At 38.8% G+C, this 26566-nt stretch overlaps 2 protein-coding genes across 3 annotated transcripts; one reads left to right on the top strand and one right to left on the bottom strand.

Annotated features, from left to right (window-relative positions):
- Positions 1-426: 426 nt before the first annotated feature.
- On the bottom strand, positions 427-7779 carry chst3a (carbohydrate (chondroitin 6) sulfotransferase 3a). 2 transcript variants are annotated; one of them, XM_069692697.1, is made up of 4 exons: positions 7576-7779; positions 5314-5480; positions 3309-3851; positions 427-3016 (listed from the first exon to the last, which is right to left on the bottom strand). In XM_069692697.1, exons 2-4 carry the CDS (start codon positions 5391-5393, stop codon positions 2320-2322), a joined length of 1320 nt encoding a protein of 439 aa, XP_069548798.1. In that variant the 5' UTR covers positions 5394-5480; positions 7576-7779; the 3' UTR covers positions 427-2319. The 2 variants fall into 2 exon arrangements, with proteins under 2 accessions (XP_069548798.1, XP_069548799.1); XM_069692698.1 differs by lacking the exon at positions 7576-7779 and having other exon boundaries at positions 5314-6330.
- Positions 7780-12617: 4838 nt separating this feature from the next.
- Positions 12618-25979, top strand: cdhr1a (cadherin-related family member 1a). Its single transcript, XM_069692567.1, has 17 exons — positions 12618-12621; positions 14019-14114; positions 14548-14693; positions 14802-14852; positions 14946-15035; positions 15169-15255; positions 15889-16005; positions 16465-16608; positions 17392-17470; positions 17561-17661; positions 17775-17978; positions 18697-18849; positions 18994-19158; positions 20108-20175; positions 22981-23209; positions 23287-23544; positions 25113-25979. Exons 1-17 carry the CDS (start codon positions 12618-12620, stop codon positions 25671-25673), a joined length of 2553 nt encoding a protein of 850 aa, XP_069548668.1. The 3' UTR covers positions 25674-25979.
- The last annotated feature ends 587 nt before the right edge of the window (positions 25980-26566 follow it).

Below are 26566 nucleotides of genomic sequence, written 5' to 3'. Positions count from 1 at the left end.
ACATTTAAGAAAAAACTGACTGCTTCATAGCTTCTGGCGTGGTTAGTAGATAACAAGGCCAAGACGTCTCTTTTGTGCGCTGGTCGTTGTTTACTGTCCGATTAGCAGCTTGAGACATGAGAATGGATTTGAAGTTGAGAGGCAATGGCTAACACCTATTTTACTTTCAACACAGACTGTTTACCTCCATGCAACCAAAGCCCACTCAAACATGACTGGTCAATGGCACTCAGACTACAAATGTACTCAAACAGAAACCAGAAGTCTTCCAGTACCATAATCTTGTTCTGTTGCCTCCCGATTTTGTATTCTTATGCAAATACAGTATCTGTTTAACACAGGCACCATGAAGACTGGATACCTGACTCTCTGAAGACCTGACTTGAATCATGCCTTAAAATCCAGATATGAAAATCCCTTGAATCATCTCACAGGTTGAACATTTATCTATTCAGATAATTTATTAAAAGAATTCGGTCTCAGCTGTGGGAAAAACACCATTAACAGAGCTCTGAAGGAAAATGTCCAAATACTTTAATGTCCAAAAAATATAATAGTCAGCACTCAGAGATCTGAGAGTTGCAATTAGCTGATGAAGAGTTATGACTAAGTTTGGACTTTGAGAACAGAGACTTGAATTGAAACTTGCTTTGGCAGAACTTGAGACTTGACTTGAACTTCAAAACTGATCTTTCAATGTTTTTTTCCAACATTAAAACTTTGGATTCCAGTTGACAATACCATCAGTTTTCTTTGAAACGACAACCTTTTTATAGTCAAACATCTATAACATGTACAGACAAATAGCTACTAACTTGTATGGCTCCAAAACAATTAATGGTATTGGTTAAATGCAAACTGTGACACACAATTTTTGAGTTGCAAAGTTGGTATTTCACAGTATTCCGCTTGGCGTGAATACTACAGCGGTGAGTCTGGACCACTCACTGCCTTATATATGTCTTCATGTCTATGTTTTTAAAGTGATGGTAGTATAGGCCCATTACTATATGGATTTCTAATGCATATCCCTTTCCATGAGCAGCGCAGACGTTTCAGTGGGGCCTCAGCAAAGCTGAACACAGTGAGGCTATTGAACGAGAGTCACAGTGGTTACCTTTATATACCATCAAGAGTGACAGTTAACGCAGCACCACCTGGGTTTCTCTTAAAGTCACAGGCCATATACATACATACATTATATATCATGTATTAGTTATCACCAAAACGCAATGCTGACTTTATAGCTTTAAAGCGTGGATCTTAATATTTCTGGGGATTTTGATTAGCGATAAGCACTGTTTAGCAGTAATTTAAAAAAAATTAAGAAATTATACATGTGTCCTCACTGTCTGTGACCAGTATATCAGCTTCGAGTTAAGCCTTCTGCCGACAGGTGGTCATTAAAAGAAGACGCTTTTGTAACATGACACTAAAATTGCCTGTTTACTTAAAGGTGGGGAAGCAGCAAAAATTACATTACTACTGCTGTGGCTGCTGGTTAGCTATTGGTGAAACATTTGAATGTCCAAGACACATCTGAGGTAGGGTGTATTTCTGCTATAGTAAAACTGCGTTTCATATAAACTCTGAGTTTTATATATCCATCTTAGTTGACCTTTTTCAGTTATATATTTTGTCACAAGAGCTTTGCTATAAATGGCATTTGGTTGGAAACATCTAAAATAAAACTGTATTTTCACACAGCATACTGTTACATGAAGGCTCCTCACAAATACACCACAAAATACAATTCAACATTCACTTTGCCTGACTCAGATTTTCTAAAACCCTATCGAAGCACATCAGGTGTAAGTCTGGTGATCTATCAAACTATGAAACAGGTTGGACGAGTGTCAGGAACCCTATGAACAGAAATATCCTTTCCTTTAAACATATACTCACAAACATAACATACACACATCACTTTTACTGTACTTTTATCCCTGAAAATCCAAACATGGCCACCTACCAATAATATCTTACATAATAATCTCTTACAGTCAGGCTTTATGTAACTGTGCTCGTTTCATTTTAAATAAAATACAGAGCATGAAATAAAGCTTAAGTACAGGGCTTCTCAGTCAACACAGTATACAATAAATACTTGTCTTTATCAAGTGGCTCTTCATTGTTACAATGAGGCACATCATTGGTGAGTATGAATATAACTGCATCGCCCAAATGTTACTGTCACCAGTAAAACATTTTGTGTCTTTTATGTTGAATCGTTTTGGTCTGTGCAATCATGGCTTCTCCTAGTTCTGATCCATTGCATGCAGTATTTTGCAGATTCACAGCTAAATGTTGATCTCTTCGTTAATGAAATAGTTTATCCTCGAGCAAACTGATGGACTTATTGATCAGTGTCTTTTCATCGTCCACAAATCTGTATCCGAAGAGCTTCATGGTGGGTCCGCACACTCTCTGTACTACCTGAGCCAGTGTAAAGGGAATGCTGAATCGCCACTTCTCCGCTTGCTCTGATGAGTTCTTCTGGGTGGAGTAGATTCCGCTGGCCTCTTGCGTGGTCTGGGTGTTCCTCAGAATCCACTCTCTTGCTTGGGAGCTAAACGGTATCCCTGTGAACCTGTACATCTCCTCTGCCTTCTGCATTGGGTAGCGGGCAATATCTTCATAGCGCACCAACATGTAGCGGCTCCTGAGCCAGCGAGGTTGGCTCAGTCCCACTTCTGCAGACATCCTGATGTGGTCGCAGTTTCCCTTGAGCCTCCTCACCTCCTCATCGTCTTCAGGTACCTGGCCGTCCTGCGCCCAGGCCTTCCACGTCTGATATTTTGAAGAGAAAGCCACCATGCGCGATGCTAAGATAGCTCGTGGATCTCGAACTAGCTGGATAACTCTGATGTCCAGGCGAGGGTCCTCCACCAAAGGCTGCAAAGTGTCCAGCTGACGCACACGGACTGTCTTAATGGCATGGTGTTGTTTGGACAGGCAGGATTGAGATGCAAGGGTCAAGTTCAGCGGCCCACAGCGACGAGTCTTACAGTGATACCTAAGACAAAATTTCAGAGGGGTTATTTCAGATATGCAGGTTTCTAGAAGTAAATATATGTTTATTGTCCATGTAGGGCGAATCTATAATGCTGTATGGCCATGAAACACTCTTAAGGGATGAAGTCAACAATTCCCAAGGGTCATATTAGCAAGAAACGTCCAAACACCAAGCTAAAAATGTTGTTGCATATTGGGCCTCAACTAACTACTTATTAACTAACTCCATTTTCAGATCCAAAAACATTGTAATCTTGATTAATAGTAGCGAGCATCTAGAAGATATACAATACCGCTCAAAAACATCTTTGATCACAGGAGTACAGACAGGCTCATCGCAGAGCGATAAACTAGACTCTCTCCGGAAGAGAGCTGGGGTGACGTGATCCTGAGGCGGGGGAGAGATGAACTTCTCGAGACGAGAGAAATCACAAAGGAAGAGTCCCTGGAGCACGTCCCGGTAGATCCCTGCCAACACTGTCCCATTGTTTGCCTCTGGGCTCGTGGTCAGCATGCGCTCGACGTGCCACAAGGGCTCAAACAGGTAGAACATATTCTCCCCGTGCTGGTTGAAAAATTCTCCCACAAATGAGGAACCAGTTCGTGTGGTGGCCATGAGTAGTATGTGCTTACGCCCAACGCTGTAGTTGTACGCGCCTAAATCGCCCAGTTCCTCTTCCTCTTGCTCTTCAGAGTAATTCCCTTTTGTGCCAGAGAGTTTAGAGAGCAGCATTTTAAAGACCATCAGGGAGCCTTTTTGTGTTGTGTTGCTGTAATCCAGTGGAGTTTGTGGGGTGTGCTTTGGACTCTGCCTCTGGATCAGCTTATCAGAGACCCTGAGGAGATACAGAGACTTCATTAAAAATATGAATTAGAAACAGATACAACCAAGAGACCAAGCAGCGACCAACAGTGACATCACCCACGGCTTTTTGAAGCTCATTTTCTAATTAATGACAGGATTTTTTTTCAGATGGACTGCCAGAAAACTAATAAGGAGTGACTTTATCCAGCAAAACCAAAACAATTTGTGGAAAAAAATGCATTGACCTTTTATGGGACTTATTGAAAGGCAGTCTATGGAGCCAGAGGCTTTTTGGAGCCAACCTCAAGCAGCACTCGGTGGTATTGCACTAGTAGACCAATTGGAAAATTAAGTCCATGTCACAGCAAGTCAATGTGTTTTGGCAGAAGGTCTGCATCGGGTAAATTTACAGAAGGGGAAGAAAGCACAGCTTGTATTCACATTATAGTCCACAGCAAGGCTGGATCCTTATCACTTATCACTGACAGTCAGACATGTGAACGGCCAGTTTCCAACGAATGCTGCCCAACCAAGCCAAAATTTATTTTCAAAATAAAAGTGGACAACAACATAAATCTCACAACTGTTACACACAATAACAAAAATAGTTCCCTGTCCCTTTCTTATGTAGATAGTCTTTCTTATTAATAATTAAGTTGACTAATTATTGTACAGAACAAATTATGCCAAACTGATTGTTAAAATATGTGCGAATTTTCTCTGGCATTTAAATCATTTTTAAGAGTCTCTGGACCTTTTTGGTAAAGTATGCTGGTATGCAGAGCGTCTATGTCCTCAGTGCACATCAGTGTCTCCTGTTAAAAGATAAATATTCTGGATAAATACCAGACACTGAGTACTGTCTTTTATTCAAGGGACGACCTGAAGATAAACAGAGCTTGAAACTCACGCTGTGAGACTCACACCTGAAACTACGGATCTTCTTTGAGGAGTCAGTATCTTCGAAAGGATATGCAGATGTGTGTCTTTAGAAGATTTGCACTGAAAAAAGATCATGCCACTGTTAGAGTGACATACAGTAATTGTTCTGAAAATGTGTTCATCCAGTGGGGTACATAAGCTTGAATGGAGAGATGCAAAGGTGCTGGCAGACAGATTTGTTACCTTTGGACAGGACAAGACGAGCAATGCTTTATGCTAAGCTAATGGTAACTGACTGCTGGCTGTTATCTATCTCCTCCTCCTCCAAGAAGGAGGAAAAGGAATAATCTTATGTCCATAAATGCTGAACTATATGGCTTTGAAGTTTCAAGTTCTGAAGCTTTCTGAACATTTACATGTGCAATTTCAAGATAGAGACAGAAAACACAAGTTGTTTCTGTCTTGTCAATTTTGAAAGGAAGTTGCACAGTCAGCTACTCAAATACAAAGATACAATTTCAGATGAACAGAGTGGCTGGATGTTACAAAATTCAAAACTGCTCAACTTTCCTCTTTAAAATCAGGTCACTGACTGTTGTCCAGTCTCTTACCTCGAAAGGATGTTGCTTTCCTTTTCAATGATGACCAGAGCCACAATGCAGATGAAGACGATTGCATACTTGGTCTTCATCCTTGAAATCCTGGTTTTGTAATTGGACGTCTACAGTCTAGTCTGCATGGTGGTCATAGCTTGTAATGCAGAGGCTGAGGCTTCATTCTGCAATAAAAGTATTTAGTAGTAAAGACAGTAAAATACAGACTATGTAAAACAGGTGATACCCTGAGTTTTTAGAGACTGAACTGTCACTGAACACCATCCTTTAGACCTAATGTCATATTCATGGCACACATAAAACATATAAGAATATATATCTTAGTTCTTACTCTTAGTCCTTGGAGACTACTTCAGGGAGTCTTTTTTTTTAATTTAATTTTTTTTTAATTTCAAAACAACATACGGTTTCTATTGCACTCATCTTAAACCTCAGGAATGTTCAACAGCAGATTTTGTCTCATTTCTTTGACGAAGAAGAAGACAGCATTCATTCGGGCTGGGTGTGGGAATAAGGAAAATTATGTATGAGAAAGAGGGAGTTAACCTGAGCTGGAATGATTTTTTTTTTTGTCACTGGCCAATCACTGCGTCAGGGGGCACGGCAAACTTTGATTCTAAAGCTCTGAGATTTCAACACTCACACCTCTTTAACATGAAGCCGACATCAAACCTTCAGGGAAATTGTGAAACTGTGAGTTGGGCTGCACACAAATTGGAAAAGCCCTTATTGCTGAACGGACATCCTATCATCGCTTGTTTTTTTATCAGTGAATCAAATCTGGGAATCAAAAGTTTTCCCACACCATGAGGTCACCTTAAAGGCACAAGCCTCAACAGGTTGGCAGTTGAGTAATCCTTGATTGTAATTTTCAAGAAACAGTTTGTTGTTGATCAGCGTAGATAACAGGGCAAGTCAGAGCCTAATAGTGTTTACAAAAATCGAATCTTACATCCTTTTCTGTGGAAGTTTAACCTTACAATGCTTTGAAAGTATTGCGTGACACTGCCATGAATAAAGGCTATTCAGGCAGCCTAAAACTCAGGAATGAGGCAACCCATGGTTTCACAATACTCTTCAGAAAAACATGTGAACAAGTTAAATCCTTTGAAGATGATTTCATTTGAAAACATTCAGTACAACACATCGTAATTCTGAATAAATTGTCTGTATACTCTATTTTCATGTTACCAAAAAGGAAATGTAGACACACACACTCACGCACACGCATGCCATTTGGTCCTGTCAGGAGAGTGAATAATTTCTACACAGCAAATCATTAAAGGAAAAGACACCGTTTTCAAGTAGTTGTGGAGTGATTGTGCGCTCTGTGAGTAAATATCACCCAATTATCTGAGCTTAATACGCCATAACCGTCAAACTGTCAGGCTGAGGCACTTGAGCTGAGCACTTTTACATATTCAAGAGTCACTGGAGCGTTTGGCAAATCTGACTGTCTGCTCAAGCAGAAACACACATCACTCTGTTTATCATCTCACTACAAATTACATTAATGGCTGCCTTCAAAGCCTCGAAGCAGCATCATCTCATAGAGTAGATGTTGAGAGCTAAATGCTCACTGAAAGCTTTGCTCTTCCTGCAGGAGGGTAAACAATTAACTGTTAGAGGCAAATATCAACAAACATTACAATTTGTGTCGGTGCTGTTTATCATTTCCAGGTGATTGATTAATTTTAGTTTGGATGTCATACTCTTTACTACCAACCCCCTCCTCTCTCTCTGTGTGCGTGGTGTCCATTAAATACTATGGCAGTCATTTAGGGGGAGGGGGCATTCAATTCAGTATCATTTCCAGCATTCACTGAACCAGAACAAATACAGACTAATGAATACTTCTGCATACTATTAATCTTTGGTGAACAGAAATGAAAGCATTATGCTTTTACATATATATAAAATAAAATATGTAAAATATGTTCTATAAGAAACTCACATTTGAAAAAGAAAAATAAATATTGATTACATGGCATAAAGCTTCACAGCATCCATATTTTCACGATGGTCATTTATACCTGCATCATATGCGGAGAAGCACACGCTTCACATACGAACGTGGTGGAAATCGAAGTAGACTTGATCATTGTTCAAAATTTATAGCGTTTTATGCGCATGGCAGTAGGATGGTTAGAGGCTCCACGAGTGCCGGTGGATCTGCATGTTGTGTTTTCTACGCTGCGAGTCATTTCCTGCCAGAAAACTAAGATGTGTGAGATGTTCAGGTAGGGAGATATTACAAACCTTTAGCTGGTCTCTTTGTGCAAAATCGAGCAAAAAACGTCCCCGCGATCTTGTGAGAAATTTCGTCTCCTCATAGCATCTTGCTGCATTGTCTCCGACGAGGACACACTGCTTCATTGTAACCACGGACGTGGGCTCCTCTCCTCTGCCAGATGCAGCGCAGAGCCACGGACGTGTGGCAGAAACATTGGCATTAAAAAGACGCACGACGAGCGAGAGTATGTGTTTGATTTTTGTTTAATTTTGATTGAATTTTGAGTTTAAAAAAAAAATAAACGTTTTTTGCCACAGATATAATTGTAGAATTGACCTAAACACAACTAGAACTATTGCTGATTTTGCCTGGAAATAATTTTTTTCTTAAAACATTATTGCTCCAAAACTTTTTCTCCAACTTCTCTCATGTGCTGGGTCTCACTGCACGAGCGAGCAGGCTGCAGCCAGGCTCTCCCTCCGTGGGACATCCTGTGTTGGCGAGGTCACGTGATCACCATGCGATTTTTGTATACAGAAGCCCCCTGTTAGAGGAAATGCCTCCTCCGTGCCCCTTTGTGAATCACATCTTTTTAATTTGCATGTGGAGCAATTTCTGCCAACTTTAGAGGCTGCCCAGAAAATTTAAGACTCATTGGGTTGTTGTATTGAAGATGAAAAGAAGATTTGAATGGCAACATCTCTTTAGAGCAACATCATTTAACATGAACTGTCAGGAACTGATCATGTTGAAGGGCACAGATTTGATTTGCAAATTTTTGATCATCTTTATAAAACTCTCATATACTAACATTGTTTTTAACTGCTTAGATAGACAGAACACAATATTCATCAAGTGTAAGTGTGCACTACCTCTTCACTATACATACACAACATGTAGACTACATGTACACTACCAAACACTGCATGTACATGATACATATACTATACACTGTGTATACGCTAGAAACACACAACATGTACATTACACTTTTTTTCACTAATGGTTCCTTTTCACTTATGGGACTCCACTAACTCCAATTCAAACTATAACTGAGACATTATAAAGAACCCTGACAAGGTCCATCCATCCATCCATCCATCCATCCATCCATCCATCCATCCATCCATCCATCCATCCATCCATCCATCCATCATCTTCCGCTTATCCGGGGTCGGGTCGTGGTGGCAGCAGCTACCCTGACCCTTACCTTACAAGGTAAAAAAAAAAAAAAATTAAACTTAGAAATAAGTTCACTGTATTGATGAATGTCTTGAATTTGCATAAACATTGTCAAGACTGGTCCTTACTATCCGCGTTGTGAAATTTGTCATAAACCACAGGAACTCGTCATTGTCAAGAGAGAAAAATAAATCACAGGAAGCTTTGGGTGTTGTCATGTAAGATGAGCTAACACATTGTCATTCTATGAAGAAGAGACGTTGCAGACAAGGTTGTGGTCAGCTTCCCACAGCTAATCGGCCATCTCTAAATGAGCAATGTAAAGTTTAAATCTTGCTATGTGGTAAGATTCCTGCAGGTCAGGGAGAGATGACCAACATCTACTGTAGTTCAAGCAGCAGCTCTTTTCTATCAGCATCTTGTTATTACCTCCCACTTGATTAGAATTTGAATGGCAGTAATGGGCTGCGTCACACTGAATAAAACAGAAACTACTGTATTCCAAAAATGTTTTTGCGCCACTCTTGTGTTGAGTCTTAAAAAAAAACGGAAATCTCCAACTTGGTCCAAGACAGTTTGACATTTCACAAAAGCACAGGTGTATATATACAGTGAACTATGGGGGAATTGCATTAAGCTGCTTAGTATTAAGGGATTTTTAACATTTGCTGTCCACCAACAACTCTTTACCACTTGGGGGCAGCAGACTAAAAGAATGTAGAGTTTTTGAGCCGTGTATCAGAGAGCGACTGTCTGCTGAGGGGCACAGGCTTTGAGCGCCATGACGCACATCGGCATCATGTCAAACTTGCCTACAAGAAATATTCCATGTTTTTTTATAAACATTTTAATGTAAAATAAATTGTATACAATAAGAATTCAATTCTGCAATATTGGAATTTAGTTTTTTTTTTTTTAAACTAGAGTAGTTTAATAAATCAGAGTAGTGTATTGTTGGAGGGGTCTCGGTTTTTAAATTTGTATGAACTGCAAAATCACTAGATTTGTTTTCATGACCAAATTTTAACTTTACTGTAATGAATATTTATTATATTGCAGATATGACTCTTGCAGACATGAGGTTTTTCATTCTTTAAGGTCATTATATCTTGTGAGCTGCTGAGGTTCCAGTGTCAACACTCCTGAGGCCCCAAGGTTTTATTTATTTTATTTAAATCATAAAAAGGGCAGAAATAACAGGCTCGTAGCTTATCTGAACTCAGTGGACATCTGCTAATGATCATTTTATGCCTCGATGATTCCTGCAGATGTAGTGCGTTATATCTTTTAGGATTTTGCACGACTGTGTGCTCACTCTGCTTTCACTCTGTGAGTGTTACTAAAATGAAAGGCTGTTAACCTACAGCATACTCTACATGGAGAGATTAAAGGCGTGACCTAGTTTTAGAGTGGACCAGGACTAAAAGCGAACCTCTGCCCTTGGCAAACTACACTAGAGATTATCATTAATAATCCAAAATGGTAAAGCTGAATTGGGTATCTTGACAACAGGTGCTCTAACAGACTGGGTGATCCTGTAGTGACACAAGTACCATTCAAATCAGTCAAAGTTTCTCTTTCTATTTTTGGAATGGGAATATATGATTGCATATGTAAGATTTGTGTATTTTTTTGCTATACTGGGGATTCTTGTAATCCAAAATGTTCTTCGTCTACATGTTCAACTGATTTTTTAATGGACACTCACGTTTCAGAGACATGTACAGGACCACAGCCAAACTAATTCTACTTGCAGCTCTCTCTGTCAACATCGCTTCTTGATAAGAGGCCAAAAAAGTGCTCAAAACTTCAGCCACCTAATGTAATCATACACCGGAAAAACAAATGTAGCTGGTAAAACATTTTCGCATATAATTATTCCCTATAATTTAGGATTAAAAATTGTATATTTAAATGCTTCAGCTATCATTTTATTACTATAAAACAGCTGACCTCATCGACAAATATTTTTTAGTTTTTACTTAATTCAATCATGCCAATAATTTTGCATTTTTATGCACATTTTTGTTTCGATTTTATGCTAAACCCTCTAAGGTTGATGTATCCCCTTCAAAGATGACCATTGACTGGATTAAGTGGGCCATCTGGTCAAGGCCCAATATGTGTCAGTGCAGGAAACACTGTGCCTTTCCAGATGCAGTTCTAGCCTTGTTCATCAATGACAATAATCCAAATCAAGTGATGCACGTGCAGCTATACACTTAAAGGATAAGCATCACCCTAAAAATTTCTCTATGGGCAGCCTAATGGCTCTGTCACCAACAGTAACAAAGAGGTCAGCATGTGCTGTCGTAATTGAAGGCACGGGATTAGAAACTAAGAAGATGACTACAGATGAGCAGTGAGCTTTTATCCATATGAATTTCTACAATGATCATTGGAAAGACTTATAAGCTTCAGGTACAGATTTTTATTGTGGAATACATGCACTGACGTACATCTGAAGATCTAAACATTTTAGAGAAAGGTCACGTTCAGTACCACAGAGGAAAAAAATAATATGACAGTTATCTGTTTGTAAACCCACATCGTGTTGCACGCTATATGCAGCATGTCCACGTGTGCCTGTCTGTGGCAACATTGTGTGTGCTAATTGTGCTTTACATTTATCTTGGATGGAGTCTGTGTCACAGCAGACAGGCCTTGTGCATTACAAGATGAGGGGAGATTAGAGCACAGTGGGTTAATCTTTGGGCCTGCCATCTGCCAGTACCACGAGAATTAAAGCTGAAGGCACAGCATCAATCACCCGACGTACACCAGTAACCTGCCAGGTGATCTTTTCCAGTCAAAATATTGTGCAACAGTTGGCTAAACATTATATCCTGCTTTAGATGGCTTAAGAATTATAATGTTCATTTGAATACTGGACCCTCAGGTTTCCAATCTGAAGGGTTTCACTGTATATACAGGGAATTTGACTGCTCTCAGAGGTCACTGATCTTATTTCTGTTCTAAAAATAAATGTTGTTGGCCCTCAGTCTGTATCTGTGCCACTCTTTTATGAAAATTTTTAATTTGTGCGCCCACACTGACAACATGCAACTGAATCTGCTGTCCATTCTATAAGTGCCGCACAGCTTAAAGAGTAGATTTAATATCAGCATGAGAAAGCCATGTTTTTTTTCTTTTGTGTTTGGACAATGTAGTATATATTCATATAGTAAAAGTTTGTGTACGATAAGAGAAAAGAGAAGGGAAAAGAAGAGGGATTACTGGGTCATTTGAAGTACTTTAAGTTTTACTGGCCCAATGTCTGGATTAATTGAAATAATTTTAAAAATTAAGACACTAACTCATAAACTTGAAGACATATAGTAACTATTCCTTTGGTTGGTCTTTGTGTAAAGATGATTCTTCTCAAATGGAGTTCAAGAAAAAGAAGATTAGCCAGCTTCAATGCCTAAAATACTGTTAAAAAAAAAGTCCCCAAAAGACATTAAGGTAATCAGTAGGGTATTTACTTAAATCACTCTACAAACAACATGAAATTAACAAATAAAAACTGATACAACCCAACAAAAACAATACTCGCAAAATAAATATGAAATAAACATAACTTCTATTATATATATATATATATATTTTAAATACTTTCTTATTTGTTAATGTCATTTATTTAGATTTACATCACTGAATCTAAATCAATTAAATCAGTTCACAGTCCATACATTCATCTTTTAAAATCTATCATAACATCCATACAGTTATAATATAATCTCATCAGATCATTTTCTGCTCTCATCTACGTCATCCTCTGTTTTGTGATTATTCAACTAATTGAGATTATAGTAGAGTTTGTTTTTTTCTTTTTCTTAATGCAACAGATGGTTATGGAGAGCATAGCAGATGGTATTGTACGAGTATGGGTGAACCACTGACCAGTATTACACGGTAGATTCCGCATCATTTCATCCACTTTGAGTTGATCAGAGCACTTTATTTAAAATAGTAATAATTACAAAGGCAGAAGGTGCATTTAATACAGATTTGTCTTTGATAAAGGAGGAACACACTTAGTTACATTTAAGTACTGCTTAGCTGTTTTTACAAAAAAATTGTTAAACGTTAACACAAGCAAATATTACAACAGTGGAGATTGTAATTATTCAAAACGGTCATAAAGTTTAAGACAGTTATCAAAGTTAACATTTTGATAACAAGGTTTTCAGAGTAAAAGCTTTCAGTGCAGGTAATGATGCAAATGCCTTATTTATATTTCACTTCACAATAGCATTGAAACACTAACTGACAAGAATAACTTTAGACAGTGTCAGAATTAAAAAAGAAGGTATACCTGTCCAATATCTGCAAAGCTGCATATATCCTTGTTTTTGCAGACAGAGCCAGCTCCTGTGGATTTGTGGTTGATAAAGCCAAACTGGACTGAAGGGCCCTGTAGTAACTCTTAAGAAGTGTCATTGGATTAGCATGTAAGCATCTGCCTTTAGCCTCCGCCAGTCGCCAGTAAACACCTTGAGAGCCGTATCCAATGTGCAGGACTGTCGACAGAGCCGTCTTCATGGTGCTGTTTCATGAATTCATTCTTTAAGGATGAAGAATGTAAAGATTTTACATTTGCCACTTCTTTTCGTGTTTGTTCGTGCCTGCTTTGGTAAGTTTCCCTCATTAATTGTGTGCTTACAGTTCGGTGGCTCATGTTTGATGTGGTCAGATTTTGAATGCTGTTCAGAGACGCTGTTGTTTTGTCTTGAGACAAGATTGTTGATGATTTAAAATCGTTTTCTGTTTAGAAATGGATTTAATTCTGTTTTCAATACATTCAAGTTGTTCATATCGACATATTTAAGTTTTTTTTTTTTTTACATTATATGGCTCACTGATTAATTTATTTGGTTTTTGAATTTGGTTTTAAAGCATTAGTGTAGTTAAACACCATTTATGTGACTGGATATTACAAAGAATAACAGCAGAGATCTCAGGTCTATGTATAGAAGAGGTATCTTTGCAGGTTGACGTAACTCACCTGTAATCCCAGGTGACAGATTGTACATTGTGTGGATTTATTGCGCTCTGGTATTTAAAGTAACACTGCAATGAGCCCTCTGTGGCCACCAGTAAAGATGATCAAATAATGGTAAATGGTAATAAAACATAATGTTATTGTATCATATAAAGAAGAATCTTTAAACTGATTCAGTCATTAATTAAATGTGTGCTTAAGCAGTCTTGTTTTAAGATGAATTACATAGAACTGTGATATTAAAACAAACACTTCCTCTTGTCTTTATGTCTCTGTCTGTAGCACAAGCAGACTTTGCCCCGTATTTCTATGACAATGGACCCTACATCCACAACGGAAACCTGGCGCTATTCAGCCTCTCAGAGGACACGGCTGTCGGTGAGATTGACCTCTGACACACTGGCCGTTTCGTGTAGGCCTGTGGAACAACCAATCAACAAAATGGTGTGATTTGGCCATCAATATCAGAGAGCCCCGGGACGGTAAATAGTCTTTGATAGATGAGCAGATGTTGCGTGGCATGTGCGCACTCACACTAACATGCTCATCTGTTGGTGCCACCTGTTGATGTGCCGGGACAGTTTTCTGGCTGTTAATGTGGTGCAGATGTCCCTCTACACCTTGCCCCAGTCAGAAAACTCATTAATTGGATGCTTACTCCTGGTTTGTTCCACAGCAGTTTCCAAAGAATTACTTCATACTGGATAGTTAGGACTTGGTGACATTTATACAAACAATGCTTCTAAAAACGACATATTTATTTAGTCAACAGCAGAGTCTAATTTAACTCAATTCTGATGCCTTCCTTTAGGTACACAGATCTATAGTCTCAATGGCACAGACCCTGAGGGCCAGGAGGTGATGTATGGCCTCTCTTTTGATCCTGGGTCCAAAGAGTACTTCAGGGTCGACCCCAAATCTGGGAACATCACATTAGTGGAAAAGCTGGACAGAGAGGTAAAGTTCACAAAGTCATCAGAGGTTATTTACTCAATTGATTGTGACGACTTTTAAAAATTTAGATTTCCATGTCTTCATATAAATTTTTTTCAAATTTCTGATCAGAAACAAGATTCTATCGATGTTCATGTGAGCATCACAGATGGGCAAAGCAAGGTATCAACTTCTAGTTCACTGTGTAATCATACCCATCATAATGATTTAAATTAAATTAAATATAAACTTTAACGGGTTTCTTCTTATTTTTAGGTTGTAGAAAGGGTCACAATATTTGTTATGGATACAAATGATGAAAAGCCCGAATTCCAAAACATGCCTACAATCATCAATGTAGTGGAGGTAAGTCAAAATTGTCAGTCTCCAAACAAAAAAAGGAAAAGACAGTATTTTAATGTAAAAATATATGTTGTGTTGTGTCTTTTTAAGCCCTACATGTTGTTACCTGAATTATTTTCTGTGTTACACATTTTAGACAACTGATTCTGGAAGCAGCATCTACAAAGTCGAAGCAGTGGACAGAGACACGGGCTCAGGAGGCTCAGTCACATACTACCTCCAGGTAATACTTATCACTCACATCCTACCCTCTCTGACTTCTTCAATAAATGAACATGGTGTACAAATGAGTACAGACAAAACATTTTTAAATATCAAATGCTAGCCAGTTGTGATGTTAATCTCAACGTAACGCAAATAATGCATAAATGCACAGAGGTTAACATCATTTATATTTACTAGTGTGATTGTGTATTTGTGCTTGAATATGCTGGTGTAGCTATGAGGGTGGAGGATTAAATCACAATTACATTTGTGTCAGGTATTGGAGGCTTAGAGGGCTGCTTTGGCAGAGAATGTTAGTTTGCACTTTGGACTATTAGGACGAAAGAACAGCTGGCCTGGAAGTGGCAGTGAGGCCGTTCACATCTGGACACAGTAGCTTTCACCTTACTGCTCTGTCCTTCAGCATATGGGTTCTTTACATACAGATGGGCAGAGAGATAGACTGTGTGCAGGATGCGGCCTAATTCAAGTGGCTGCTGAGTGTTTTTATGGAGCCATCTGACCACTTTTCATGATATCTCACGTGAGCGTTTGTTAAAGGGGTTTAGAGGTTTCAGCGACAGGCTTTTACAGAGCTGATTTGTGACTGTGTGCTTTTAAAATCGTGCTTTTGTTCTGTTCTCTGTTACAGAATCCTCGGCCCACTTTGTTTGCCATTGACAGACATAGTGGTGTACTGCGTATCAAATCTGGAGAAATGTTGGACTATGAAAAAACAAAGACACACTTTGTCACTGTTGTTGTAAAGGTACTCATTAGATGTTTCTGTCGTGCATAAGAGTACTGTCATATTCAAGGTAACATGCACCGCAGGGGTTTTCCCTGCTTGTTGACTTACGGACCAATGTTTCTGCATATGGATCTTCAGTTTGTGTGATCACATAGTCTTGATGCATGTTTCAGGCTTAGTTGAGGGTGGTATCACACCAGAAAAACTAAAGAAACCAATATAAAACAGAAGCAGAAAATAAGAAAAATTAGGAAGTTATAGGATTTATATACAGTGTCCTCATTAGAAAACCCTCAAACAGGCCTGAAAAACAAGAGAGAAGATAAAATTCTCCCTGAAAACTTTAATTATACTCAAAATAAAATGTTATAAACATAATAGATTATAACAAAATGGAAAAATATCAAACCTGATTAGAAAAGTCCTGTTCAAATAATTCTGTCTTGATTTAGATTTTTAAATGTACTTTTGTTCCAGGATGGTGGTGGTAACTTTAATGGGAAGGAGCAGTTTCTGTCATCTTCTGCTACCTTGACAATTAACGTGATCGATGCACAAGACACTCCTCCATCTTTCACTGGGATGCCCTACTTCGGCTACGTTTATGAAGTCTCAGTGCCTGTGAGTATAAAAACCTCTCCAAGTGACTCTGTGCTTTCATGTGACTATTTAATTTACACACATGACAACTGTTTATCAAACAGATCTTTAAAAACATTATCCTTATGATTTCCGTTAGTCATGAAATAAATCAATATTATTATTATTACATTTTACTGTATTCGCACAGCTATCTAAAATGAGCATCAGATTTAATTTTTGAATGTTTATATTTTCTGTGTAAATAAGACCCAACAAAGCTGCCCAAAACCCAAAGTACCATTATCGCCCATCTCATGGCTTTAATTGCTGGCATTTTAATGTAATTCCCATCCTGCCTTTATCATTATTACAAAATGTCACAGCAGTCGCTCATCGCAGGGCGATTACACACTCTGACTTTCATCCAAATGGGAATAATTAGGAGCATGACATTTTAATGAACCTTTGAAAACCACGCGCAGGGTAGATGTTGGTGGTTTGTTGTGGCAAGCCGTGCAGCCACAGGGTGATTCAATACTCGGCCCCACAGCTTGTTTTTGTTGAAAGTGTTTCGGAAGATCTTAACTCATATCGTCAAGGTTATTTTGACGATGTGATGAAAACGACAACTAAGTTAGATGAAGGTGCAGGGTGACACCAATGTTGGTCATATATTTCTTTTTGATATTAAATATAATAACTTCTGCTTTATGATATAAGACACATCATTTCTGTATCTTTTGACATTTCTAACTACAACTCTTAATCTGGTGTCACTGCTGATTTACAATAACTTAAAAATCCTTTTGTTCGTGTACTCAGGGATCGGAAATATTCACGGTTGTTGCCAAAGATGGTGACATAGGGAACCCACATCCAATCTGCTACTCATTTGATGACGGTAAGCACTTTGCTCAAAGAAAACTTCAAAGATTTTCAAATAAAGGAAATTAATGAGGATTATTCATCTGTCTGTTGTTTGCTTTACCAGGCGACGATGGTGTTTTTAGCATCAATAAAACGAGCGGTGTTATTACTCTGCTGACTCTCCCCATTTATCTGAAGAGAGAAATCTTTAACATCAAAGTCAGGGTAGGTTGCAACTCATTTATCCATTCTGATTAACTCACACACGTACTTTCTCTTCAGCTTTATGAGTGATAATTTGTAGCCTGATTTACATAACTTGTACTTCCTGTGTCCAGGCTTCAGAGGTCAGCCTTGAAGGCAGACTCTTGGACTATGAGTTGGCCATGGTGGTGATCCGTGTGGTTGACCTAAACAACAATCCACCAACTTTCTATGGAGAGAACGGCACACAGAACATGTTTGAGTTGACCATGTACGAGCATCCACCGGAGGGAGAGATCCTGCGGGGGCTGAAAATCACTGTCAATGACTCTGATCAGGTGGGGACAAGTTGTCTTCCTTAGTGCCTCTACGCTGACCATGACAAAAATGACTCCAATAGAAGTACAGGAAATTGTTACTTGTGATGTTTTACTGAGTAGGTATCATCCTTTAGCAATAATAGAACATCAGTGCATTATCTGGCCAGGAGTAACAGTGATTATTATTATGTAATAACACTCATTTTCTGACCAAATTACATAGTTATCTAATAGGAAACTGATGTAATCACCATTCATGCTACCACAACAATGTATTTAGTCCTGTTCTGGCTACAAAAAAACACTTTAAGCCTCCCATTATCACAGAAAATCCTTCTGAAATTGCATTTATTTGAACACAAACCAAATTAAAAGGTGCTCCCAAACTATGACATTTGTCAGCTTATGCAAGTGTCACTCCAGCTCCTTGTACTGTATGAGCCAAATGTTTGCTAAATGTATTCTCTGATAATACTGTTACAACATCAGGCGAACTCCTTCTGTCCACTAATATTTTGTTTCAGCCACAGCATTACTGCTGCTGTTGATATATTGATTTCTCTTACATTACTGTCATAATGAGAGGACACAAAGCTTTTATATTGATTGAACAGACTATACATCACATGGATTGCACTGTGTGTCTGCTCCTTTGACTATAAATGGGTTTGAGCATGTAGGACAAAACTCACTTGAGTTTTGAATAATATGTTGGTGTGTATATCTGCTCTTGCAGGGTGCTAATGCTAAATTCAATCTGAAACTGATTGGACCAGGAAGAATGCTGCGAGTCGTCCCGCAGACGGTTCTCAATGAAGCCCAAGTTACAATCTTAGTGGAAGACTCTGCTGCCATGGACTATGAGAAACATCAATTTCTAACATACAAGGTTAACCCTTTACACTAAGTATACATGCACCAAAGATTAAAAAAAAAAAAAAAATCAGAAATGCACCCATTTCTCAAAAAATAGTAGCAGTATATCACGTGCATCGGTTTTCATTTATTTATTTCTGATATTTCTCCTCTTTAGCTTCTTGCGGTTGAGATTGATACTGCGGAGAGATTCAGCGCCACAGCTGATATAATCATTCATCTCCTGGACACCAACGACAACGCTCCCAAATTCTCCTCAGATTACTACATCGCCAGAATACCAGAAAACTCACCCGGCGGCTCCAATGTGGTGTCAGTCACGGTGAGCGGGTCCTCATCCTGTCTAAAAATACATGCCATCACCAATGTACGTCACCCAGAGCTAAAGATGAATGCTGATTTTAACGAAATGCTCAAGAGGGCCATTAATTCCCTAAATGTAGACTTTTTGGACGGTGGGGGTTGGGATAATATGTGAAAACATGTAGATAAAAGCCAGGCGAGGTAAGCTGCCAGATGGCTATCACTTTCATTTTGTTGCGTAACACCAAATTTCCAGACCTTTTTTTTTTCCCCCTAATGCTGAGAAGCACATGCAGCCACAGCACCAAAATATGTGCTGAAATAAAGTAAAATGAACACTCTTAAGGACATGATGAATTGACGGATTTCTGGACTATCTTTTCCTCTGCCTTGTGAATTCACATCAAACATGCAGAGGCTAAAAAGCAGCACGGGGGCTCACTAATAAATCCTGCCCTTGCGTGAACACCGTGGAGGCTCGTTGCCTTGATCCCAGGCAATTTCAATCAAATAAAAGAACAGCCAACAAGTGACCTTGGACACATGAAAACGGCGAACAGGCATCCCAGCCGCTACAGACAGAAAGATTAGCTCATGTCCATGATGATGTTGCTATGACATCAAAAGTCTGCGTTTTTATAGCTGACCTCTGTAACATCATGTCCCAGTTCCGGCACAGATTCATTCAGGGTAGCGAGTCCGTTGTGGCAGACAGTTCACTTTTCTGCTCGTTCATCTTAGCAAAGAGACACGAACAACTTCAATATGTCGCAGTTCAAAAAGGAAAAGAATAAGAAGGCACCACAATACTGGCTGCACCACAATACTGGCTGCTAATACGAACACAAAATAATACTTTAATATACAATATGTACTGTACTAAAATTACTAAACATATTCACACAAGTGATGCAATAAAACGTAGCATCTATTTTCTAAATAATCAGGGTTTTTTTCTTTGTCTGCAGGCGACAGACCCAGACTCTGGGCCCTGGGGAGAAGTGAAGTACTCTATCTATGGATCAGGGGCTGACTTGTGAGTACAATAGTGAAATTGACGTTTTCCAGGGTGACACAAAGAACCACTGTCGATGTCCACAAGGCCAATGCAGCTCCACACATTCCCTCACTGACATTTATGTGTCAATGCTCAATCAGCATTATCTTTCTGTCAGAATAAGACATCTAAATATGTCCAGTCCAGGAGGAGATTTTTTTTTTTTTTTTTTACTTTGTGCATCAATAAGAAAAAGAAAACGTGTTCGCACTATTACAGACTCCAACCAATCCATATTATCTTTTTGTGGCCTCCACCATGTCTATTCATTGGTCTTTGTGTTGTGATTATGTAAGCATATACTCGTGTTTGTAGAACGAGGCATCCTGTGACATTCCAGTGAACAAGAATGAAAAAAAAAACCATTCACAAATACTTATACAACAATATTAACTGTTGATATGCTGGGTGTTTTCAGCAGTGGAAAAACAGATCACATTCTTCTTAAAATAAAAATAAAAAACACATTAGTCACACTTATCATGTGAAAACTGAATGTCAAAGAAGTTGAATCTGAGCCTGAATGTGTCATTTTAATTTGCAGACCACTGTATGTGACCACCTACAGTTAAAACACACCTGCCTGAAAGCTGCACTGAAAGATAACAGCAGACTTGTTTTTCATATCAGAGCTTAGCTCCCTTTATTGACCCTAAGCACTTTAGGCTGGAGGATTTGCTGGTATTTTTTCTCAACTAGATTTTTATTAGTTTCGCAGCAGAACCCCAACCTCCAATAACAAGTCTCAGGGGCCACTTTTCTCTCTTACTGCTCACGCACAGTACACCCACTGCTTGCTTTCAAACAGGTGCAGTCCTAAAGATCACCTACACAAATACATCTTGAAATTTAGTGGAAAATATTTATGTTCAGTGCCAATGTAAAGAGACAGGTGTTTGTTGGTAAGGAGTAACCACTTGCTTTATTCGATCAAATGTAGGTGGGAAGTATTTTTGGACCTTTCAGCAAAAAACTGTAGCTCTGTAGCGATGAATTAGAGCAGATATGTGATGTCACATGGCATTGAGGAGAAGGATTTCCAAAATAAGCAGAGGAGAGAGATTTGGAACACTTTAGCTTAGTGCATACTTTTTTAGTCAAAACCATTTTGCAACTGTGTCACCTCATATTATTCAGGCTGCTTTGAACTGAAATTGTTATGAAGCAATACATGGCCTTTACATTTTGCTACAATATGCTGCAGACTACTTAAGTCTACAGGCGGTTGTGATCTTTACCTTGCGTGCCTTCTCTGTATTAATCCTCTAATGGGATTGGAGGAGAAAATAGACTGTTCTTTGCTGCTGACTACTTTGCACTGGGACAAAATCACTGTAGGGTAACGAAACAAGTCGGCGAGTGAAGCAATCTGATTCCAGTCTGGCCCTGTCTGTGAGCTCTTCAAATGTATGCTCTTCATTTCAGTTCAATTCAGTTTTATTCACTTCAATTCAATTCAATTCAACTCAATTTAGTTCAAATTAATTTAATGCACTTCAATTCAATTTTATTTCACAGTGCAATCCCAATTACTATTGTAGTCCCAATGAGCAAGTAGAACAAAAAACTCATAGAAATATACATTTCAAGGAAATATTGAAACAACATGCAGTAGTTGTATACAAATGCATGGAGAGCAAAGAGAGAGCATCATGCACTTTACAATTACACCGAACAATAGACAACCAAATTAAATTATTAATGTTGAAATATCGAAATCAAAACAATGCTAAAGGAAATATTAAACTAACATGCAGTAGTGGTGAACGCATGGAGTGTAAAGGAGAGAAAAGGGATGTTTCAGGGTCATTTGAGCTTGCCTTAGTTATAAGCTTTATCAACAAGGAATGCTTTGAGCTAAATGTACAATGCTTAATCTTGTCTGCCTCCCGAACCCAAACTGGGACCTGGTTCCACAGGACAGGAGCCAGACAGCCAAAGGCTCACATTTTATTCCTGGAAACTCTTGAATCTGTATGCAAACCTGCATTCTGAGAGCAAAGCATTATGTCCGGATGAGAGACTACTAAGAAATCTTTAATGGTAGACCAGAGCTTGATTTTTTTTTTTTTTTCGGACTTTGTACGTCAGGAGCAGAATTTAAAATTTTAACTGTTGGTTATATTGGAAGCCAATGAATGAAAGCTAAAATGGCAGGAAATATGCTCTCTGTCGCCAACTCCCAGTTAATTGTAATAATACAGTGAAGAACTTCTTTAAAAGAACAGAACCGTTATACATTTTGAGAAAGACACATATTTACTGTCTTGTTGAAAATTAGATGAGAAGATTGACACTTTTATGTCTCTGCATTAGGTATAAAGTATAAAGGTAGGTCGTTAGCCTGAGGTGAGTTTCTTCCAGTGTTTATGCTACGCTAAGCTAGACTGTGACCCCATGCTTCAGGGACAAAAGAAAGAAGAAAGGAAAGAAAGAACTCTTTTGAAACAATCAAAACCCAATAATTAAAAAAAAAATAAGCTTGGCTACCTTTACTTATCATCTCTGTCAAAGTTTGGACCTGTACACTTTGGATTAGGGATAGCATCAGCCGGCATAATAGTAAATCTAATGCTTAAGCTAAAGCAAATCCCGACAATGAGTGAAAAACTTTGGAACTAGGTGTACAGTGCTATGCATGCTTCCTCAAACGAGGTCTTGAGCAGAAAATAGAGAGTATACACGCTCAATAACCCTGAGAAGGAAAATGATCATAATCAGTGTAAAAGGTTCAAGACAAGTTCTGCATTAGTTAGTTTTAAGAAGGCATCTCACCGTCTGCAGGTTCCTGATCCAGCCAACAACTGGGATCATCTACACCCAGCCATGGGCGAGCCTGGATGCAGAGGTGAGGTCCAAGTATAACTTCTACGTGAAGGCGGAGGACACCGAGGGGAAGTACAGCCTGGCTGAAGTCTTTGTGACTGTGCTGGACCTGAACGACCATCCACCTGCTTTCAATGACAACTTCCTTGAGAAGACCATGGTGATTGGAGCACCAGTAAAAATAGAGGTATACTCTCTCCCCTGATTTTATACCATGAATACCATGAACACCATGATGTATTGTAATGAAACGTTTCTCCACAGGCTGTAGACGATGATGCGGAGGTACCAAACAACGTCATTGAGTATGCCATCATGAAAGCTGAGCCAGACAACAACATCTTTGACATTAACTCTGATACGGGGGAAATCATGCTCAAGTCCTACATCAAGTCCATGGCCATCATTCAGAACATCACCAAGCAGAGTGACTGCACCTGGTCGCTGGTGGTGCAGGCCCGGGACAGAGGCCAGCCGTCGTTCAGCACCACTGCAGTCGTCAAGATTGACATCACCGAAGCTGTAAGTTGAAACAAAGTAGACCAGTAGAAATCAGTCAAATCTATATAAGGGCTTCTTGATAAATACAATATGTTAAAATATGAGTGTGATATATATATATTCTGTTAATTTCTTTGTGGGTTTTTATGTTTAAAATACAAAAAAATAAGATCTTTTAAAGTGATTGCATCCAGTGTTTCATCTGGAATTAATTATCCACATTTAAAATCTGATCCTCCACAGATTTTAATCTGATGGTGGCCTGTATTATTTTCTATTATTATTTTATATATTATATATGAAAAAGCTTCATGTTCTCGCAGCATATTATCATGTATTTGTACACAATAGGATCATTCAACAATTTTTTATTGCTTGTAAAAGAAATATTAAGAATGGGCCTCGGACACAAACACAAACTCGGACTTCAATATTCTTACAGCACGGGCGTACTACATAGATAAATTAATTTGTTCTGCAGAGTATGAAGGTTGACTTCCCTTACCTGTGCACACTGATGCTTTTCTGTCCCAACCGTAATCCTAATGTAAGCATGTTTAGATAATAATTTGAAACACAGAGTCCATATTTTATATTGAAATCAAAATACCAAATATTATACTGTGCTATACAGTATATTAAGTGTTAATCAGTTTCTATATGAAGGTGCAGTCTTCTGTCATCTATCATCATGGCTCAGAAAATGAGCTTCACTCATTTCTTGACTTTAAATAGCATTTGAGAATTTATGATCCTTAAACAAAATCAGAAACTCATACAAATGCAATTGTCATGTTTTCAGATCAAATCCAGATTTTTCTCATACTTCTTGGACCTCAAGAAACGTCCGGGGGCCGTGTTTGGGATTTTTTTGACCGTTGTCATCTTCGCCATATCACTGACAATCTTCATTTCAACTCTTGTATACTGGAACTCTGTTAAAAAGTCCCGTGCACAACCTCAGGGCAAGATCAGAAAGATTATAAAGAGGCCCGAACCATAAACAAAGCTTGCCTTGAGATTATCAGCACAGCAGTACTGTTGTTTTTACACTGTGTTACCGAGAACTTGTAGCAGTTCATTTTCGGAGGATTTTGTAGTCGAACAAACCTGTGTCTGTAAAGGAGTACGGGAGCACAATATAACCTATACTGTTTTCTCATGCTTTTTTTTTTTTTTTTATTTTTTTTCAAGTGTTTTGATTTAGTATTCACATTGTGACACCACAACCACATCCAAATCAAACATTTGATTTTCATTTATACATGGACATTTTCATTCTTACATGCTTTCATGGTCTCAGTTATGGGTTTCCCAGTCAACCTCTCTGATCTTGTCTTGACAAATATTAAAGGGTTTTAAAAAAATAGTATAATTATTACCTTTTGAAGTCGAAATATTTTGTTTTCATGCAGTATAATGGCAGCACAGAGTTTTGTGTTTTGCATTTTCCGTTAAGTGGCACCAAATGGTGAATACATGCATTACGACAGAACATACACAGGACAATATCTGATTAAAAGCTCATTCCTGTGTGACAGACTTTGACTATTGTCCCATGGATGTGAATTTTGTGTGCTCTTTTACAGACCCAACTGAAAGGGGGGCCTTTGGAATCATTTTTAATGCAGAATAGAAACAGGCCTTTGCAAATCCTAGGCATGCTTGCTGGTGTCATTATTCTCATGGTCTTAGTCACGGTCATCATCTCCACTGCAACATTCTTGCGCCACAAAAAGTCCAACCGCATCCTTCCCAACCGCCGTGTGAGGAGAAGGCCACAGACACAGCACACCTGGAAATTCAAAAACCCCTTCAAGAAAGAGGAACCTCCCGGGGACAAATTCATAGTTGAGGAGGATGTGCAGGAGCCAGAGGTCATCGTGGAGAATGTCAACTATAACAACAATATCAGCAACATTGTGAGACATTGGTCCCCACCTCCACCACCCAGTGCGCCTTCTCTGCCCCCTCCACCACCTCCTTTCAACCCAGGGGAGAGGAAGTGGGTCATACCCACAGTCTCAGCAACAGTAGTGGCACCCCGACCCAAAAAGAAGCCAGAGATAACGAAACAGGACACGGTGAACAGAGCGCTGGTTTCAGAGCTCAAGATGAGATTGGAGCAAATGAGGAAGATGGAGCATTAAAATGGTTCGACAGCTGACGAAACAAATTTAAACACAAGGTCCATTTAACTACTGTCGGCCCAGTTGTCATTGAAACGTAGGTTCACGTTTCCTTTTTTTTTTTTCCCCCTTTTTTTATTCAACAACTGGATAAACTTCATATCATCTATATTATCAAGAATATAAAAAGCTCAAGAGCAGCTGCTGAATAGACCTTCAGAATTGTCGAATGATGTTTCCAAGGTCAAAATGAACTCTGTCATTAATAGTGCTTTGTGTGTGCAAGTGTATGCGTGTGTGCATGTGTGTGGGCGTGTGTGTGAAACCTGAAATACACTGAAATAACTTAATTCCTTGTGTAACAATAATAAAGTTTTCACACAGAAAAAAAAATCCTGTCATGTTTTTCATCAATCAAATCGTGTTTTTAATTCACAAACATTCATTGTTCATTTGCAGGGAAATTTTCTGTGTCATTCTGTAGTAGCTAAATCTTTCCTTTTAAATCATATGTTGACACATGTGGCTTAAACTTCTTCAACCCAGATCCCTTGTCCGGGAATGAAGTCATTCGGAGTTTAACAAGCGAGACTGTTTATTTGGGATCGAACCAAGCTCCTTACAAGAGATTTCATGACACTTGAACTGACTAAAGAGATCAGGCCGGGTGATGGGAACCACAGCGATCACGTCAGGAAGACCTTTAATCCTACTGTGCAGGTGTAAGGCACTGCTCGGGCCTTGTTTTGCATCAGTCACGATATATTCATCTTTTTGATGTAAAGGACTGCATTTGATTTGATAACTCTGTGGCGGTAAATCTGTCAGTGGATGTGCTTTTAAAACACCCGTATGGATTTTACTACCAATAAAAGTCACCATTTGTAATTTCAACAGCTGTGGAAGAACTTTTT

This window comes from Brachyistius frenatus, unplaced genomic scaffold (genome assembly GCF_029030835.1).
Source record: "Brachyistius frenatus isolate BFR_SWC_R1_liver_20210118 unplaced genomic scaffold, ASM2903083v1 Contig_13, whole genome shotgun sequence".
NCBI classification, from domain to species: Eukaryota; Metazoa; Chordata; class Actinopteri; family Embiotocidae; genus Brachyistius; species Brachyistius frenatus.
The sequence above is the reverse complement of the archived record's forward strand: the minus strand, read 5'-3'. Positions and strand labels throughout refer to the sequence as shown.

Coding starts and splice junctions, on each gene's coding strand:
- chst3a (XM_069692697.1), bottom strand. CDS start 5,393: ATGAAGACCAAGTATGCAATCGTCTTCATCTGCATTGTGGCTCTGGTC. Junction 3,852..5,313: donor GAAAGCAACATCCTTTCGAG/GTAAGAGACTGG, acceptor GTATCTCCTCAG/GGTCTCTGATAAGCTGATCC. Junction 3,017..3,308: donor ATCAAAGATGTTTTTGAGCG/GTATTGTATATC, acceptor ATTTTGTCTTAG/GTATCACTGTAAGACTCGTC.
- cdhr1a (XM_069692567.1), top strand. Junction 17,662..17,774: donor TCTTTAACATCAAAGTCAGG/GTAGGTTGCAAC, acceptor TCCTGTGTCCAG/GCTTCAGAGGTCAGCCTTGA. Junction 20,176..22,980: donor TATGGATCAGGGGCTGACTT/GTGAGTACAATA, acceptor CACCGTCTGCAG/GTTCCTGATCCAGCCAACAA.